The 16,897-nt window shown below is 36.9% G+C and overlaps 1 protein-coding gene across 1 annotated transcript in view; it reads right to left on the bottom strand.

The window, feature by feature from the left end:
- The window catches only part of NEK10 (NIMA-related kinase 10), a 117,050-nt gene that overhangs the window by 22,528 nt on the left and 77,625 nt on the right, over positions 1-16,897 (bottom strand). Inside the window, exons 26-30 of the mRNA XM_009324212.1 lie at positions 14,361-14,544; positions 14,186-14,272; positions 6,035-6,083; positions 2,753-2,790; positions 2,498-2,635 (exon numbers count right to left, since the gene is read on the bottom strand). Of these exons, the coding sequence (XP_009322487.1) occupies positions 2,498-2,635; positions 2,753-2,790; positions 6,035-6,083; positions 14,186-14,272; positions 14,361-14,544 (496 nt within the window). The remainder of the gene's footprint in view (positions 1-2,497; positions 2,636-2,752; positions 2,791-6,034; positions 6,084-14,185; positions 14,273-14,360; positions 14,545-16,897) is intronic.

Here is a 16,897-nt window from a genome sequence, read left to right as displayed (position 1 = left end):
TTTATGTGGTAAATCAGTTGTTATTTATGATTTTTAATCTTGTGTATTTAAGTCATACACACTGTCAGACCCAGAGATTAAATAAAAGCTTATCAGCACACTGTCACTACAAAACACTTAGTGTATCACTAAAGAACATTAGTTACCAAAATTATCTTTCCAAGTTGAGTATTAGACCTGGAAGCTAAGCAAAGAGGTTAAGTCCAAGTACTGAACTTCAGCCAGCAGCCCTGTATCTCTCTTAAATACAGTTATCTCTAAACTACACTTCAGAGGGTAATTTAGATCCATATTCCAAAATTTCCTAATACAGAAACACCCTGAGGATCATAAAGTCTTATGTACAGATTTACATCCACCTTTTCCCCCCAAAAAAAAAAATTGTATCAAGAATGAAAATTCTACTGAGAGGGAGATGAAATCCAAACACCAAAATGAATTAGCCCACAACTGAACTATTACTTTTTTTTAATTTCTGTGCTGGCTACTTTAACAAGAAGTAGAAGAGAGACATTCACAGACTGAAGTGTCTAGGGACCAACCAGATCTGAGCTGCGCACTCACAGAAAATAGGTATAGAAAATGTCATTCTCTATCACAGAGACACACATTTCTAGTAGGATCAGGAAGATAACAACATCATTGCCATTGTCGGATTTTTTGTGGCAATGCCTTTTGGCAGATGGGTTGAGAGAGGCAAGTGAAATTCAGTTCAACATTTTTTCCCTAAGCCTCCTCTTAATAATGAATAAGAGGAAAAGAAGTCTTGCATTTCCCCTGAGCCATTTAAGGAAGAATTTAGGTTGGTCTTTCTGCTCAAGGTGACAGTGGAAGCCATGCTATAATAATCTAAAATATTATATGCCATGAGAAGAACGATTTTGATTTAGCTCTTTTTGCCTCATTTTCACCTCTCTACCGTTTCAACACTGCTATATTCAATCCCAAAATAAATAGTGTGATCTTGCCGTTACAACCTAGGAATCTTCAGTTTTTATTAGGTCACTGATAAAAACTTTACTTCCCTGACATGTTACCTTTTTCACTTACCCCTGTTCATAGAATCATAGAATCATAGAATCATTAAGGTTGGAAGAGACCTCCAAGATCATCGAGTCCAACCGTCAACCCAGCACCACCATGCCCACTAAACCATGTCCCTAAGCGCCTCATCTACCCGTCTTTTAAATACTTCCAGGGATGGGGACTCAACCACTTCCCTGGGCAGCCTGTCCCAATGTTTAACCACTCTTTCAGTAAAGAAATTTTTCCTCACATCCAATCTAAACCTCCCCTGGCGCAACTTGAGGCCATTAATTTGGTATTTGTGGTATTTGACTTAATTTGGTTCTGTGGTATTTGACTTCTCCTTTGCTGTCAATGGCTTGTATTACAAAACAAAAGCAAATAAAGGAGTGCCCTTTCTTTTGTGGGTCTTCTCAGAATTTTTTTTCTGAATAAAAACATGCTTAGAATTGTATCAGCAAACAGAAAGGACCGAGTAGGACGCAATATGGATTTCCCTGTTATTCAGTGTATAGAGCTTTCTCTATTTTCTAGTTTGACAGTAACAATACGACTTACCAGTCGAAGAGGACCAGATGTAATGACTACTTGTAATGCCTATGTGCTTCAAAAACAGCTAGAGAACTTTAGGAGTTCCCATAAAATCCATATACTCCAGACCACTCCACAATTATATTTTTTTTTTAAAATACAGAAGTATAGCATTATTTGGGGGATGAGGGCATGTGTGTGTGAACAGGCTGCTGAGGACTTGATCAAAACTTTTAATAGTTCTACCCAAAAGGAAAACATTACTGACAAAAGATATCAGATTTCCTCAAATTACCCACAGGACTGAAAATATTAACAAAGGCTAAAGTGTTTGTCTGCAGATCGTTATAGCTCTGATACATTATGGCTGGATAGTGCGTTTAAACTGTATGTTGGTATTATAATGGCACTCTTCAGTAAACAGCATTGAAAACTGCTGAAAGTGGACAGCAAATTTTGATTTGTACTGCATAATTAAAATTCCTAATACAATTTTTATATCAAAAAGCTGTGAAATAGAAGTTAGTATAGAAAAAAGTACTTTTTTTTATGAAGATCAATATTTCAACTCCTCAAAATAATTTTCTTTCAACTATTATTTGAAATATGCATTCTGAAACCACAGCTTAGCAGCTTACAGTATGTGAAGCTTCTCAGTAAGAAAGAAAAGTATCTCAAATGGAAAACTTGTTTCATCCATGATGATGTATAAATACATGATAATTTACAAGGGTTCTATGAAATATTCCTTTCATAGGAGAAATTCCCATTACATTCAGCAGAAGTTTTGCCAGGATAATGACCATTAAAATAAGGTCTTACTGATTTACTATTGGAATTCATATCTTTTTAAATTCCTTAAGGATATTTCAGATAACATATTTGTATCTGAAATGTAATTATCTCCTTTTCTAACATTTCAAAATATATTAGATAATACCATGATGTTTCATATTGCAGAGAACTACAACTGGAAGACTATGAGACTGCCACCCTGTCATGAATGAATCCTCTATTTTCGTAGTGTGGGCCCTGTGCATCCGTGGAGGCACTCCACACAGATCAATAGGCAGTAAAGCTGAAGAAATCAAAGAGAAAGTACTCTATATGCAACAGGAGAATAAGGTTTAAAAACTTGGAAATTGTTAGGTTTAATTTAAGTTAAAGCTTGATTTTGTTGGAAGCACAAAATTACCTGGTTGCAGTCTTGATCCCGGACTTTCAATATAATCTCTATTATTATTTTTAAAAAAAAAAAGAAAGTTTTAATTGTGTTTGGCATCAATGACTGTAGAGGAAATATCAGTACTCCCTGACTCCTTCTCATGTTTCCTCTAAAGGAAAGCTGTCCAAATTCACTAGTTTTTAACTATGCATTTATAAGTCACATAAAGGCTGGCTTACTCTACATGTCCAAAGTAGAATGACTTCTACTAAATAAAAGTTAGACTCCATTCCTTTCCCTGCTCAGTTTTTAGTCTGGAAAGTACAAAAACAGTAGACAGGATTTAATATTTAAAACTCAATAATCCACTAGATTACACATTATTTTTACACTTGTACAGCATGTGCTGGTTTTGGCTGGGGTAGAGTTAATTTTCTTCAGAGTAGCTAGTGTATGAGGCTATGTTTTGGATTTGTGCTGGAGACAGTGTTGATAACACAGGGACGTTTTCGTTACTGCTGAGCAGTGCTTACACACAGTCAAGGCCTTTTCTGCTTCTCACACCACCCCACCAGCGAGTAGGCTGGGAGTGCACAAGGAGTTGGGAGGGGACACAGCTGGGACAGCTGACCCTAGCTGACCACAGGGATATTCCATACCATATGATGTCATGCTCAGCATATAAAGCTGGGGGAAGAAGAAGGAAGGGGGGGATGTTCGGTGTGATGGCATTTGTCTTCCCAAGTAACCGTTACACATGATGGAGGCCTGCTTTCCTGGAGATGGCTGAACACCTGCCTGCCGATGGGAAGGAGTGAATGAATTCCTTGTTCTGCTTTGCTTGCATGCGCGGCTTTTGCTTTCCCTATTAAACTGTCTTTATCTCAACCCATGAGTTTTCTCACTTTTATTCTTCTGATTCTCTCCCCCTTCCCACCCGGAGGGGAGTGAGCGAGCGCCTGTGTGATGCTTAGTTGCCAGCTAGGGTTAAACCATGACAAAGGACATTTCAGTTAACCCATTTTATGGATGGAAAACATAAAGAATAAAGTCATTATTGTCGAGTGGATAAAAACCGGAGCAATAATGCATACAGTATTAGTAAAGGGGGGGGGGATGGGGGGGATTAATGTTACATCACCAGGACAGCAATACCTCAATGTCAGAAATATAGGTCCAGATGTTTCAGTGCTAGCTTCTGCTCTAAACTCCACACAAACACTGCCCCAGCCTTCAGATTTCACTAGCTGAGATAAGCAACAACAAATGGATACAGACAAATGGGGAACTGAAAGAACCAATATGATGTCCTGATGGATGGCAGCCTCAACAGCCCTAGCATGGCAAGAATTTGTATATATTTTTTAGGCAGTAGGGAAAATTACAGTTGCAAGTAGTAGTTATGAAGACAGATAAGGAGACAGTTTTGCTATGTTTATGTGAGGGGCAGAGATGAAGAAAAAAACAAGTGTGCTTGCTTCAGCGCTCAAGCATTAGGAAGCTGCCATTACTGACTGCAGCAGGACTGAAACTGGAAAGGTAGTGAGTGATAAGTGACAGACTGGATGGTGATATGCTAAGAACAACTCTGAAAGCAAAAATAAAACATTGCATTTGAAGTGATAGGAAAAACACAACCAGTAAAAGGATACACACAGAAGATGGCAAGGTCGAAGGCAGGGCTGTAGAATTGAAGGTAGGGCTGTAGAAATATTCCTCGCAGCAGTGTTCTGAATGGACATTTCAGTGACTAGAATGCATCTATCAAAACCAGGAAAGATGTTGCTTGCATAATAGCCTTATGAACCCAAGCAAGAGTTTTAGCAGTGTATATTGATAGGAAAGATTATCTCTTAGAGGTGCCAGGCAGAACAGTAGGACATACTCTGAATGCAAGAACTTTGAGAGATGCAGAAGTTAAAGCAGATGTTCAGATGTCAAAGTATTGGTGAGGATGGATGTTATTTTTGAGAATGATCAAAACCCAAGCTAATGGGTAGGACTTCAGGTTCAGGCAATTATGACATCCCTTTTAGTTATGTAGTACTCAACTGTATGGCCACATGACCATGAAGAGATCTTACATAGATGAGCAAAAATTTAGTATGGACTGAAGGAAATACATCTGGTGTATACAGCTAAATTCATGATTTGCAGCATGATTTTGCAGGTAGATGAGTAAGTAGACACATTTGTACATGCAAAGACACGATGCAGGAGAAAAGACAAGAAAATCAGTGATAAAGCCACGTGTAACATCCAGAGGAAATTAGATGAACAGATAAACTCGTATCCTTCTGAATGGTCCTTAAGAATAGTTTCAAAAGATAGGGGGAGAATTAGAAAAGGATAAAGTCAGAAGAGTCAGAAAAACATGATTTTAAGAAGACAAAGATAGCGCCAATAGTAAATAGCAGATCAAGAAAATAAAGGAACTATGACTTGGAAGAGATCACTAAACAGCTTAGTAAGAGTTGCTACAGTAATATTCCTTAAGTAAAAGCTGGATCAAACAGCGTCTGTGGAGAAACAGGGGGGAGGAATCAATGCCGTTATTATAAACACTTACCTAGTTAAATTAAAGGTAAGAGAAAAAAATTGTTCAGGAGGCAGATGGAGCCAGGAGTGATTTTGTGGTTTTTTTTTTCCAGATGTGAAAGAAAAGCAGAAATGAAGAAACAAAGAACAGAGTCCATGAATAAGAGTGGGGCCAAGGAGATCAGAAAAAATAATGGTTGGTCAAGAATGTGTTTGATGCATTTCTGAATAAATAACAGAATAAAAAGGAAAGACCTTTAGAAGGGGAATGGGGATGGCCATGCCATATTCTGTTTTGGTTTATTTCCTTTTTGAAAGAAATGAGGAGGACTCCAGAATTCCAAAAATAGATATCTACGTTTATATAGAAGGTCTAGAGGAGTTCAAAGGGACAAGATGCTACTCTACACTATCAAATGCACAAACACATTTTTCTATAGAAAAACAGCCACTTAAAAATGCAAAACCAGAATTTGGCTAACCAACTAATGTCAGTTTAAGCTGATGTAGCAAGGTCCACTTTTAAAACTATTTATCAGTTTAATGCCAGTCCTCAAATTACTCATGTAAAGCTTATGTGTGTGAACACCCTTGAACAATATCCTCAAGCAGACTGAGTGTCATAGGCTGAGATAAAATGAAGTTGTAACGTTAAGTACTGAAATGTTTCATGAAGGCAATCGCGCAACTGTTCCACTGTGAAATGACCGACTGGAATTGATCATAACAACGATCAATTATATAATCTATATTAAAATCATAAATCGTACCTACCTAATCTGAGGTTGTCTTTCAGGAGCACTAAAACTTCGTTTAATTATACCTGAAACAAATGTATAAATATTATCTCTACATTAAAAAAAATATATACATACATGTTAACATTTTCTATTCCCCAGACACAGTGTCAAAATAACTTTTAAAAAGCAGTGTTAAACAAACTCCAAACCCCATTTGACTATGGAGTTGCTGTTTGATGTATCAAAGATTTGCTTGCATGATAACTAAAATCTCAGCCCCGCACAGTATTTTAATAAATACTTTCAGAATTTCACAGAAACTAATAACATATGCTGCCCGGATGTCCACAGAAGATGTATGTGGATTTGTATTAAATAACTACCTCAGTTACTGCTACCATTTTAGCCACAACATTGTCTCTAGTCTGGATAAAAAGCTAGAACATTTACCCACTTTCTCAAAGGAACTTTGATGGGTTGCCTAAACCTTGTTCTACCAGAGTTTTATTGCCACCATCCTATTAGCTAACTATTCAAACTACTACATATGCAATACCTTACTTCTTAAATAATCCCACTGATTTTAAGACCTTGAAGACAGCGGTATGACCAGTTATTGGTCAAACATCTAATCAGCAATAAAACTGAACCCAAACATTTATGTCATTTATTGCATAGTGCCAAAAAATGTGGAGAAGGAGCGGTAATGTTTGATGATATATTTATTATTTATGCACTTGGAAAGCATTGTCTTAAAGCAAGTATTTGTCAAGCATTTGTCTTAAAACATTCCTGTAAAACCATTCCTTTAATGGCAATTTTGACATATGAGACCACTCTCTCCTACAAATGATATCTCACTTTGAATAAGTGTATGTTTAAATCATAAGATATTTCAGCTAACTGAAGGTGTGAGTAGTAAGATTAGGAAATTCTACAATTTTCCAGTACAATTAATGCATTTTAATATAATACCCTGCATCTTTGTCTACATGAGATGTTTTTCCACACTAGTAACATCACAAGCATTATCATAAAACAAGAACAGAGGCATCTAATCACTCAAACAGTAGCTAAGAAAAAAAAGATTTTATGCCAAACTTACACTAGTTTTCCCATTGTTGGTCTTGTTACAGCAGTTATATTAGTTCTAGAGCAACAGTAGAGGACTTCCAGAGAGCAAACACATTTCTGAGAGTCTTAAATCTTTTCTTTGTGTTCAAACATACTTTTTGTTGTGCTCTGAAATATAGTGCCTCTATTTTTCCTATCTTTCTGAGATCCTCTGAATTAAAAAAAAAAAAAAATCCTGAAGGAGGCTGGCATCTGTCACACAGAATTAACTTTAAAACCAAAAGAAATGATACATCTTTAGGCCAAATCTGTCTCCCTAAAAAGAATACATACAGACAGAGAACGAAAGAAAAAAAAAAAAAAACAAACAGCATTTTATTCCTTGCTAATGCTTTGCTTAGCAAAACAAATATTAAAACTCTGTAGTAGTTAGCCCAAAAGAAGGTTTGATAAGAGCAGGTGATTTACATAATAGCAAATAAACCAGGCCTTTATAGAAGCAAAGACACTTCAATTAACTTTAACACTAAGACAGAAAAATAGATAGGAAAATACAGTATCCCGTGCCTAGAAAGTAAACAAGGCCTTTGGAAATGAAAAAATATGATTGTGCCTATTCAACGAATAGATATTTTACCTGCTTAGGATGCAAACACAACAATACAAATACAAAAGTAGAAGCTCTGACTGAACCTGAATCATGTTGTTTGGGGTAAGGATTTTGAGTTACAACCTCAGATTCTCTGTTACAACAAAGACTATTATATATTATGGGAATATATGTGAGAAAACCTGTAACAGAAGCCACTTGGCTAGAAAGCTAAGTTTGAACACAGCTGTTTGCTAGAATTTTAAAAACAGCTTCCCTTTCCAAGTATTCATATACAAAATTGGATTTGAAATATACCTTTGGCTGTTTCAAATAAATGGTCTCTCTATCAGTAAAGGGCTCATGTCCAAATTTTCTTGATCAGTCTGATGACTCACCACATTTGACTTGCTAATCTGCCGGCTTATGAGTATATTTACAAGTGCATGATATTTCACACCAGAGATACTGTCTCACCATTCACTGTACATGGCAGAGATGCAATATTTTCTGATTCATATGCTAAAGTTAGGAAAATACTTATTAATGCTAAAAAAAACCCCAAACCAGAAATCATGATGCAGAACATCAGTAAACAATAGCCGACACCCTTCAGTGCCATTTTTATTGCTTATTATTATGTTAGACACCCACCGAGCAGTTACAACTGAGAGAGAAGTCTCTTTATGAAAATACATTGAAATAATTTCTTCAATAACTAAGCATGAGGAGACTCAGACATCTAAAAATCATTGTAACACACACATTCATGTGTGCATACACACACCCATGAACAGTAATGACTTTAGTTATAATCCTCAGTCTTTTGTGTAAGAGTTATGCTAATCATACAAAGTCAGACAGGGAATAAGAAACAACACAGATGCGTAGGAAAGTTAATTAACGTAAGTCATGGAGCACACAGTGCATAGTTCAGCCCAGGGTGTTACCTGGATTATATTTCCTTTTACCATGCTTCCTCCTTTGACATGGATGGGAAGAGCACGGCAACATACGTTTTGTTCAAATGCCTTGCAAGAGGGAATTTCTCAGTTCAAGATGTTCTCAAGGAAAATGAAATATAAATCCTCCATCTCTCTCCTGTTCTGTGCCCACCCTTGTTGGAATGTGAAAGACACACAAAACCCAAAGCTTTTGATTCTCATCAGCCTCCCTATTCTGCATAGCTCTATGAAGATATATCAATCAAATGAGGCATCAAGCATTTTTCTGACTGCTACTTTGGTCTTTAACAGCTGATGTAGTTAAAGCAAATTCTAAGGCTTTAACTTCATAACATGCATTGACATCACTGCAAATCATACAAATACATTCTAATATGCAGTTTAGTTTTTTTTTCCCTTGCAGGCTCCTAACCATGTAATTTCAAGAAAAGAGCTTATAACATGATACGAGTTCAGAAAAACCTGGGAAGACAGTAACTTTTGCTTTGGCGTTCACTTTCACTTCACTGGTATCTAAAAAAAACCTCTGAAAACCCTTTCAAGTTTGATCAGACTGATAGGAAAATTGAATCAAGATTTCATATTAGCAGAAAACTTCAATCCATTTCCTTGAATGAAATGGAAGCAATGGAAGTGGTTTTTTGAATGACGGCTTAATAATCTTTTCAGGAGAAAAGTCAAACTACCTTCATTTACACAAAATACTCTTAGTAAGCTGCCCTTTAAATCACTGTACACTAGAACAGACAGTCCCAACCATGTTAGTTAAGCTGTTTTGCAAACAGAATTAAGTTTTTTGCTCATTAGCAGTGACTACATGTACAGCAACACAAGTTGCCATAAACATACTCTAAGCTTAACTCAAGCATCATATATAGGAAAACCAGGTCTTGGCAAATCTTGTTCTAGCTGATGTCTTCAACATAGTCCCATTACACTGAGGTCTCAAGAGAAATCTGAATCTTAGACAAAGTCAGTTTGGGAAAAACAAGCCTAAAAACACTGTAAGATCTCCAAAATTCTTCACAGACAGCCCATTGTGCAAATTATGGGTTTCTTGATGCAATAATAATTTTCAACAAATTCCTAAGCTTTCCCCCGCACAAGCTAAAGAACCATATATAGCAGATGTGAGATCTTACCCCTAAGACTTACCAAAGTATCTAAATGTCTTATATAAAGAAGAAATATCTTCTCAAATCATCAAATCCACCAAAGAATACAACTGTCTGAATTTAAAAAAAAAAAAGCTCTGTGATACATAACTTGCAAGATATAAGGTAGCTGCCTGCAGTTAAGTCCAAATTTTGAATGAAACTACTAGCTCCAGACAGCAAGTAACATTACTGAATGGGTATTTATTTCCTATTATGTTTGTTGTTATCCTCAAAAATAGTTAAATTTGGAGCTAAGTGATGACCTAAACTCAGAGCCCAATCATTTGCTACATACAACATGCAGAGTTCCTATTTTGAGAGTATCCTAGTTCTAGAAATCCCCAGTATTCAATTGGATACTTTTGACTGCTTTGAGCATTACCTGCACAAGACTCAAGTCCTGGCACTGTGTAAACAAGTGGTTTTTTCTAAAAGCTCAAAGAAAGATATAGGAGACCCTTCTAGAGTTACATCACTAGAATATTCTTCTGGCAGATCTGCAGTCTCTTCATTCCACAGTAACTCTGAATACTATAGCATTGCAGAAATTTTGGCAAGAAAAGGAGTCCTGTATCTCAACATCTTTACTTATTGGTCACAAGTTAGATAAGTTCAGAGATTCCTCCAAATACTGGAAACATAAATGATGAAGTAACAGAAAAACTCCTAAGCAAGATACAGCACAACAACAGGACTGTGCGTTGAGACTTCTTAGCCTCATGAAAAGCTAGTAGCTGAGCAATTCTGAAAGGGATCTATTGTATGCTTACCTTTTTATTGTGAGGAAGGTCAGAGGACAAGTACATAAAATCCTAGGGACTAGGGTTTTCTAATAGCATATTTTACACAGAACTAGTCTTTCAGTGTATTTAGGACACGGTCCTGATGGCAGTGTAAATGAACATGATTCAAAGAAACAAAAAATATTTTCCAAAAAGTGTTCCCAGACATAGAGTAAATTTTTAAACTCTCTCTCACCCAACTGGCATAGTAGCTCTACTGGACTACAATGCACTAAGAGATACCGCATATTTTCCTGCTATTTGGTTTACCAGCAGAAATGCAGCTACAGTTACACTGTAAATCAAAACCAAGTAAAAACCCTTTAAATACAACTAAGCTAAGGTAAAGTTGGGAACCTTCTTAATTTTAAGATAAGAAAAATAATGCAACTAATAAGCTGTAATCATCCGATCACTCTTTGTTGCTTTTTGACTCAATATGTCCCTATCCTCTGTCAATCTTTATCATTTCAAATTGTAAGGACTTCAGGGAAAAAAATCACATCTCGCACTACTGCCTCTATGCTTCCGAAATGTGCAGAATCTTGCTCCTGTAGGATTAATCATTCCAACTAGCGTGAACAACTATTCCAGAATCTACATACCCTGCATTTGGCAATCTTAGGAGTTGTTAAAGGAGCTGGTCTTGTAGAACTACATTGTCTAGACTAAGAACAATAATCCTTTTCTTAAAGCACAGGGTGTGTAAAATCATTATGACAATTAGTGGACTACAAAAAAAGCTATCCACTACTACACTGTCACTCACACGCACACCAGCTTCTGTGTCACTGAACAACTTGGTATAGCACACCTTTTTACAAAATACCACCCCAGTTTTAAAATAGAGCAATATTTTTCTACATTTGCAGATCATGTTTTCTCTTAAAGTGATGTGATGGCAGCATGATTAGACAAACCCTTTCAAGACCCTGATCAATACACCCGTAATCAAAACTCACAATTTCATATTAGCAGTTTCCAAGTTAGCTAGATGTAAGTTGGTCACATTTTCCCGTTGCTTGACAAAACCATGGCTGATAATTCATACAGCTAGCCATTTATTAGCAACAAATGGAGCATAACCCAAGCAATACCCAAGTATCCTGAATTTATAATACTTTTTTTAAAAGCTATCTTTTCTTTTTCCCTGAAAAGAAGAAAAATTTGCCAGCATTGATTACAACTGATCTACAATGCTAACTTCAACATTAAGTAGAAACTACAGATGATCTAAGAATGTATGACTGCAGAATTATTTTTCTGAAAAAGCAATCCTGAAGTATCTATATACCAATTAAACTCTATGCTGGGAGGAAAATGGGCAATGACTTCTAGAAATGCTGATTAAAGTTACTGGGATTAATAGGAACTGACTGGATTTTTCCAGTTAAAATATTTCATTAACTCAATGGAAATCTGGCACAAAAATATTTAAATATTAGAAAAAGTTGATGTTTTGTTAATGTCCGAATCTTAATAAAGAAAAATTAACAAGGAAATAATTACCAATAACACTTTGGGTGCGGCAAGTTACAAACTACACAAAGATTTCAAATGTCTGTGTACAATGCTGAACTAGCCCACAAAGAATTCAATTTCTGGGAGATGCACAATGTGTTATTCTTCAGTATAAACACCAAAATAGACCATTGCTTCTGCAGGCTGCTTTTCCTCAACACGTTCCTTCTATGCAAGCTCCCTCCCACAGTCAGACTAGGCTTCCCTGTAAGCTTCTCTTGTTACTCTCTTAGCACAAGAAAATGACAAAGAAGAAGGGGTTTTTTTCCTTTTTTTTTTTTTTTAAAGAAAACCTTGATGATAAACTCCGGGCTGGCTAGCCACAGGTTCTCCAGCCTTTAGAATGGCAGGCTATCCAGTTACAATTAGCAAATCATATTAATGGATTTTAAGTAGAATTATCAAATCATTTATTTACCCTGCACTAATGGCTAGACATTTCAATTAAAAGCAGTCATATTTCTTCAGTACTTGGGCCGAAATCTGAAGAAAACCCAGCTAGCAAATAGCACTACGAACAGATAAAGGAATGTTATCCTACATTTTTTGAAGCCTGGGACTCTGAAACAATAAAATTTGTTAATCTTCAGACAACTACATTCCCTTCACCATTTAAAAGGACAGTTTAAATCATCCACAGATTTTCTGTCAGAACTTCATGGGATGAATGGAAATCTCAACTTTTGCTCAGCTCTAATATCAATCTTTTTCTTCTAGTATAAAATGCTCTTTGATTTTCCTTTAATCAGAATCCCATCCCATTTAATTGGTAGACCATGGTAGCTGTCCTGGTTTCAGCAGGGATAGAGTTAATCTCCTTCCTAGTAGCTGGTACAGTGCTGTGCTTTGGATTTAGGGTGAGAACAATGTTGATAACACATTGATGTTTTCAGTTGTTACTAGGTAGTGTTTATACTAGTCAAGGACTTTCCAACTTCCCATGCTCTACCAACTGAGAAGGCTGGAGGAACACAAGAAGCTGGGAGGGGGCACAGCCAGGACAGCTGACCCAAACTGGCCAATGGGATATCCCATACCATGTGACATTCCATACCATGTGACATCATGCTCAGTATAAAAGCTGGGGAAAGAAGAAGGAAGGGGGGAATGTTTGGAGTGGTGGTGTTTGTCTTCCGAAGTCATCGTTACGCGTGAGGGAGCCCTGCTTTCCTGGAGATGGCTGAACATCTGCCTGCCCATGGGAAGTAGTGAATTAATTCCTTTGTTTTGATTTGCTTGCGTGCGTGACTGTTGCTCTACCTATTAAACTGTTTTTATCTCAACCCAGGAGTTTTCTCACTTTTACCCTTCCGATTCTCTCCCCCATCCCACTGGTGGGGGGGTGAGCGAGCGGCTGCGTGGTGCTCAGTTGCCAACTGGGGTTAAACCACGACAGTAGCTCAGAATTTAGCAAGTAGCTCACAGTGGTTGCAGATGTTTCTCATCTCTTTTTTTTTTAATTTTCATATTTAGAATATAATCCAAAAAACTATTACTTAAGATAACACCCAACACAGCTGGTACTTTCCTATCTGATTACCGTAAATAACTACCATAAATAACTACAGGCAGAATTAATGCTGTGTTTTGTCACATAATCCCTTCCTAATTCGAATCTAATCATTAAGCATTCCTTCAATTCCATTTAGTCAATTCATCTAGACAGCTAAAGCTTACCTCTTTCAACTTTCTTTTTTAGAAACCCGCTTAACAGGGCACTGCATTTGTTCATTTGCATAGCATTATTGTTACTGAGACTGAAGTTTTCACACTGGCTTCCTTCTGTTTCTTATCAACGCTAGTTATCTTATGCTTCAAATCCAAAAACACTTTCTTTGTCAAGTTGCCCAATAGTATTCTAGTTTTCACAGGCATTACCTCAAAATATAGGGACAAGCTACACAAAGAAAATGTAATGCAAAATGTATTACACTGGAAATGGCTGCCACAGAGGCACAGTTATTTTATTTTTCTTTTGCTTAGGACCCATAACAGATAATGAACTTGCAACAAATCATGAAATACCCTAATATTTTGGAATAAACTACTACTTTGCTGTCAGAAAGTAGTGTACACTTCATTCTTAAGGAATCTTACCAACAGCAGACTCTTTCAAATGACTTGAACTGGAGCTGCTTTGTTTGTCCAATATGTCCACCTCATCATCTAATTCAGAGAACATATCTGCACATAAAAATGAAAGCAAAGAATCTTTTAACCCACCTTTGACCAGCATAATAGTACTTCTAATGCTTTTTTTGCTAATGACTACCTTTCTCAGAGTTCTCTAAAATGCTGTGATCCTCTACCAGGATTTCTTCATATGTTCTTTCCTCATCTTTTCCACACGGAGATTGACAACTTTCAGCTGGGAGGTCAGTATTTTCTGAAAATTCACTTTTGCAACTGGCTGCTCCACTGCTGCTCCTATGAAGACTCAACTTCTCGTAATTTTTCTGACAACAATGAACAAGAAGGAAATGTTACATATTGTCCTTATCCAGCACTCATTAGAAAACCTGCAGATGAGTGTCACTTGTGTATACACACACACACAAAAATGCACTTTTTGTTCCCACTTAGCTGTTGGTCCAGGACTACATGGTACCTGGTTCAGCCACTGATTCTAAATTTAGAGCAAAACTTTCAAACTCTTAATCTAAACAAATTATTTCTAGCCTTTACATAAAAGGCATCTTTGTTCTTGATGAAGATCTTTTCATAACAAGCACTGAAAGTGAAAAAAAAGAAACAAATGTCAGACCAGAAAGAAATACTGAACAACATAAAAAATAAAAGACTGGACAAAGATAGTAGGTTCCCAGATACAAGCAATGGGAGATTTACCCTCTTCCAGCTTAGATAATAAACAGCAGACCAGTTCTGGACAATACAAAACCTGCACAACAGTCAAGATCGTAGAAAAATATGAAGTGAACTTCATACAATGTGATGCCAGAGAGACTCCCCAAGACTGAACTGACCAAACGTAGCAAGGGGTTCTTCAATGAGTATAAAATTCTGCCTCTGCTGTTATCATTGTTTATAGCTTTTCTGGAGAGAATAGAGATCCCTGATCCCTGTTATTGCTTCTATTTTAATGCAACCTATTTTGAAAACAGACTGTTTCTATGATCTCTTTATATATTGTTCCAAGTCTTCTCATATTATTTCTGCTGTGCGTAAATAAATTCATGCTTGTTTTTACTCTATCTTGTCAGAGCAAAGTGTGATAAAGGAGAACGGGAGATAAATTATATAAACATACCAGATTAAACAAAGGAGTATCTTTAATACTAAAGTAATTTCAGGAGATAATACATTCCTAAATGGTTATATTCTTACCAAGTGTGTCAAAGACAATTTGGCCTGTATCTAAGACAATATTCTTCCAAAGTCTTTCCCATGAAGTATTTTGACCTGATTGGGACACAGCAGAATGGGTGCATTCTGAAAACCCTTCCTCTTTCAGAAACCTAACTGCACCCCTGAGCATTGCGTAACGGGTCTGCTTCAATTATTTCCCCACCTTTTGTTCTATTCCCAAAACTATAACTTGTAAGAGATGGCTTGTCAAGCTTTTCTCTTTAAATTTGGGTGGGAAAAGATCATTTTATACTGAAGTACTGGACTGAGCTTATGTCCAAGATGCCACAATAGCAGTGACTGCAGTGTAGCACAGCATGGCAACCACTAAGGATGACTCTCAAGCTCACTTCTTAAAGAGAGTAGTCTAGTCATGACATATGAGCACGCTTATTGTGCCCTGAACAGTAAGTGCACAATTACTGAAGAGAACCAATTCACCTGTTCTACATCAAAGATAACAAAGTAAAGGGAGAGAAGGGTCAAACTGCATGGACATTTCAAACTTAAAACTCCTTTCAACATTGCCAGTACTGAACCTTACACTCAAATGACTAATTGTTAACAATAACTTGTAAATCAAGTGGAGCCAAGGGGAAAAAAAAAAACCAACATCAAAAAGACTGCTGTTACCAATTGGTGTCAGATCTAACTGCCACATTAAGAAAGAAAATCTGTGTGAAAAGCCTGAACTGAATTCTGTAGACCTCATGATAAAAATAATCATCGTGCCTGCTACAGAAACTGTTCAGAGATCAGTGAAATGTATCCTAAAGTCTTAAAGCAGTTACATAAACTGTAAAGCTATCATGTGTCTATACATAAACTGATCCATTTACATAATATCTGAACATAGAGAAATATAGTATTTCATTACTAATCTGAGAGTAATATATAAATTTACTGTGATATATTTTGCCCTACCTAGACAATACCTAACAATTTTCAAAAATTAGTGTCCAGGTTTCGGCAGGGATAGAGTTAATTTCTCTTAGTAGCCAGTACAGTGCTGTGTTTTGGATTTAGGATGAGAACAATGTTGATAACACACCCATGTTTTAGCTGTTGCTAAGCGGTGCTTACACTAGTCAAGGACTTTCCAGCTTCCCATGCTCTACCGACAGAGAAGGCTGGAGGTGCACAAGAAGCCGGGAGGGGGCACAGCCAGGACAGCTGACCCCAACTGGCCAAAGGGACATTCCATACCATGTGATGTCATGCTCAGTATAGAAACTGGGGGAAAGCTGGCTGGGGGGGCCGCTGCTCAGGGACTGGCTGGGCATCAGTCAGCAGGTGGTGAGCAATTGGATTGTGCATCACTTGCTTTGTCTATTATTATTACTACATTATTATTATTGGTATTATTATTTTATTTCAATTATTAAACTGTTTTTATCTCAACCCATGAGTTTTTCTCACTTCTACTCTTCCAATTGTCTCCCC

This window comes from Pygoscelis adeliae, unplaced genomic scaffold (assembly GCF_000699105.1).
Source record: "Pygoscelis adeliae isolate BGI_AS28 unplaced genomic scaffold, ASM69910v1 Scaffold25, whole genome shotgun sequence".
NCBI lineage: Eukaryota > Metazoa > Chordata > Aves > Sphenisciformes > Spheniscidae > Pygoscelis > Pygoscelis adeliae.
This window is presented reverse-complemented; position numbering and strand designations above follow the sequence as displayed.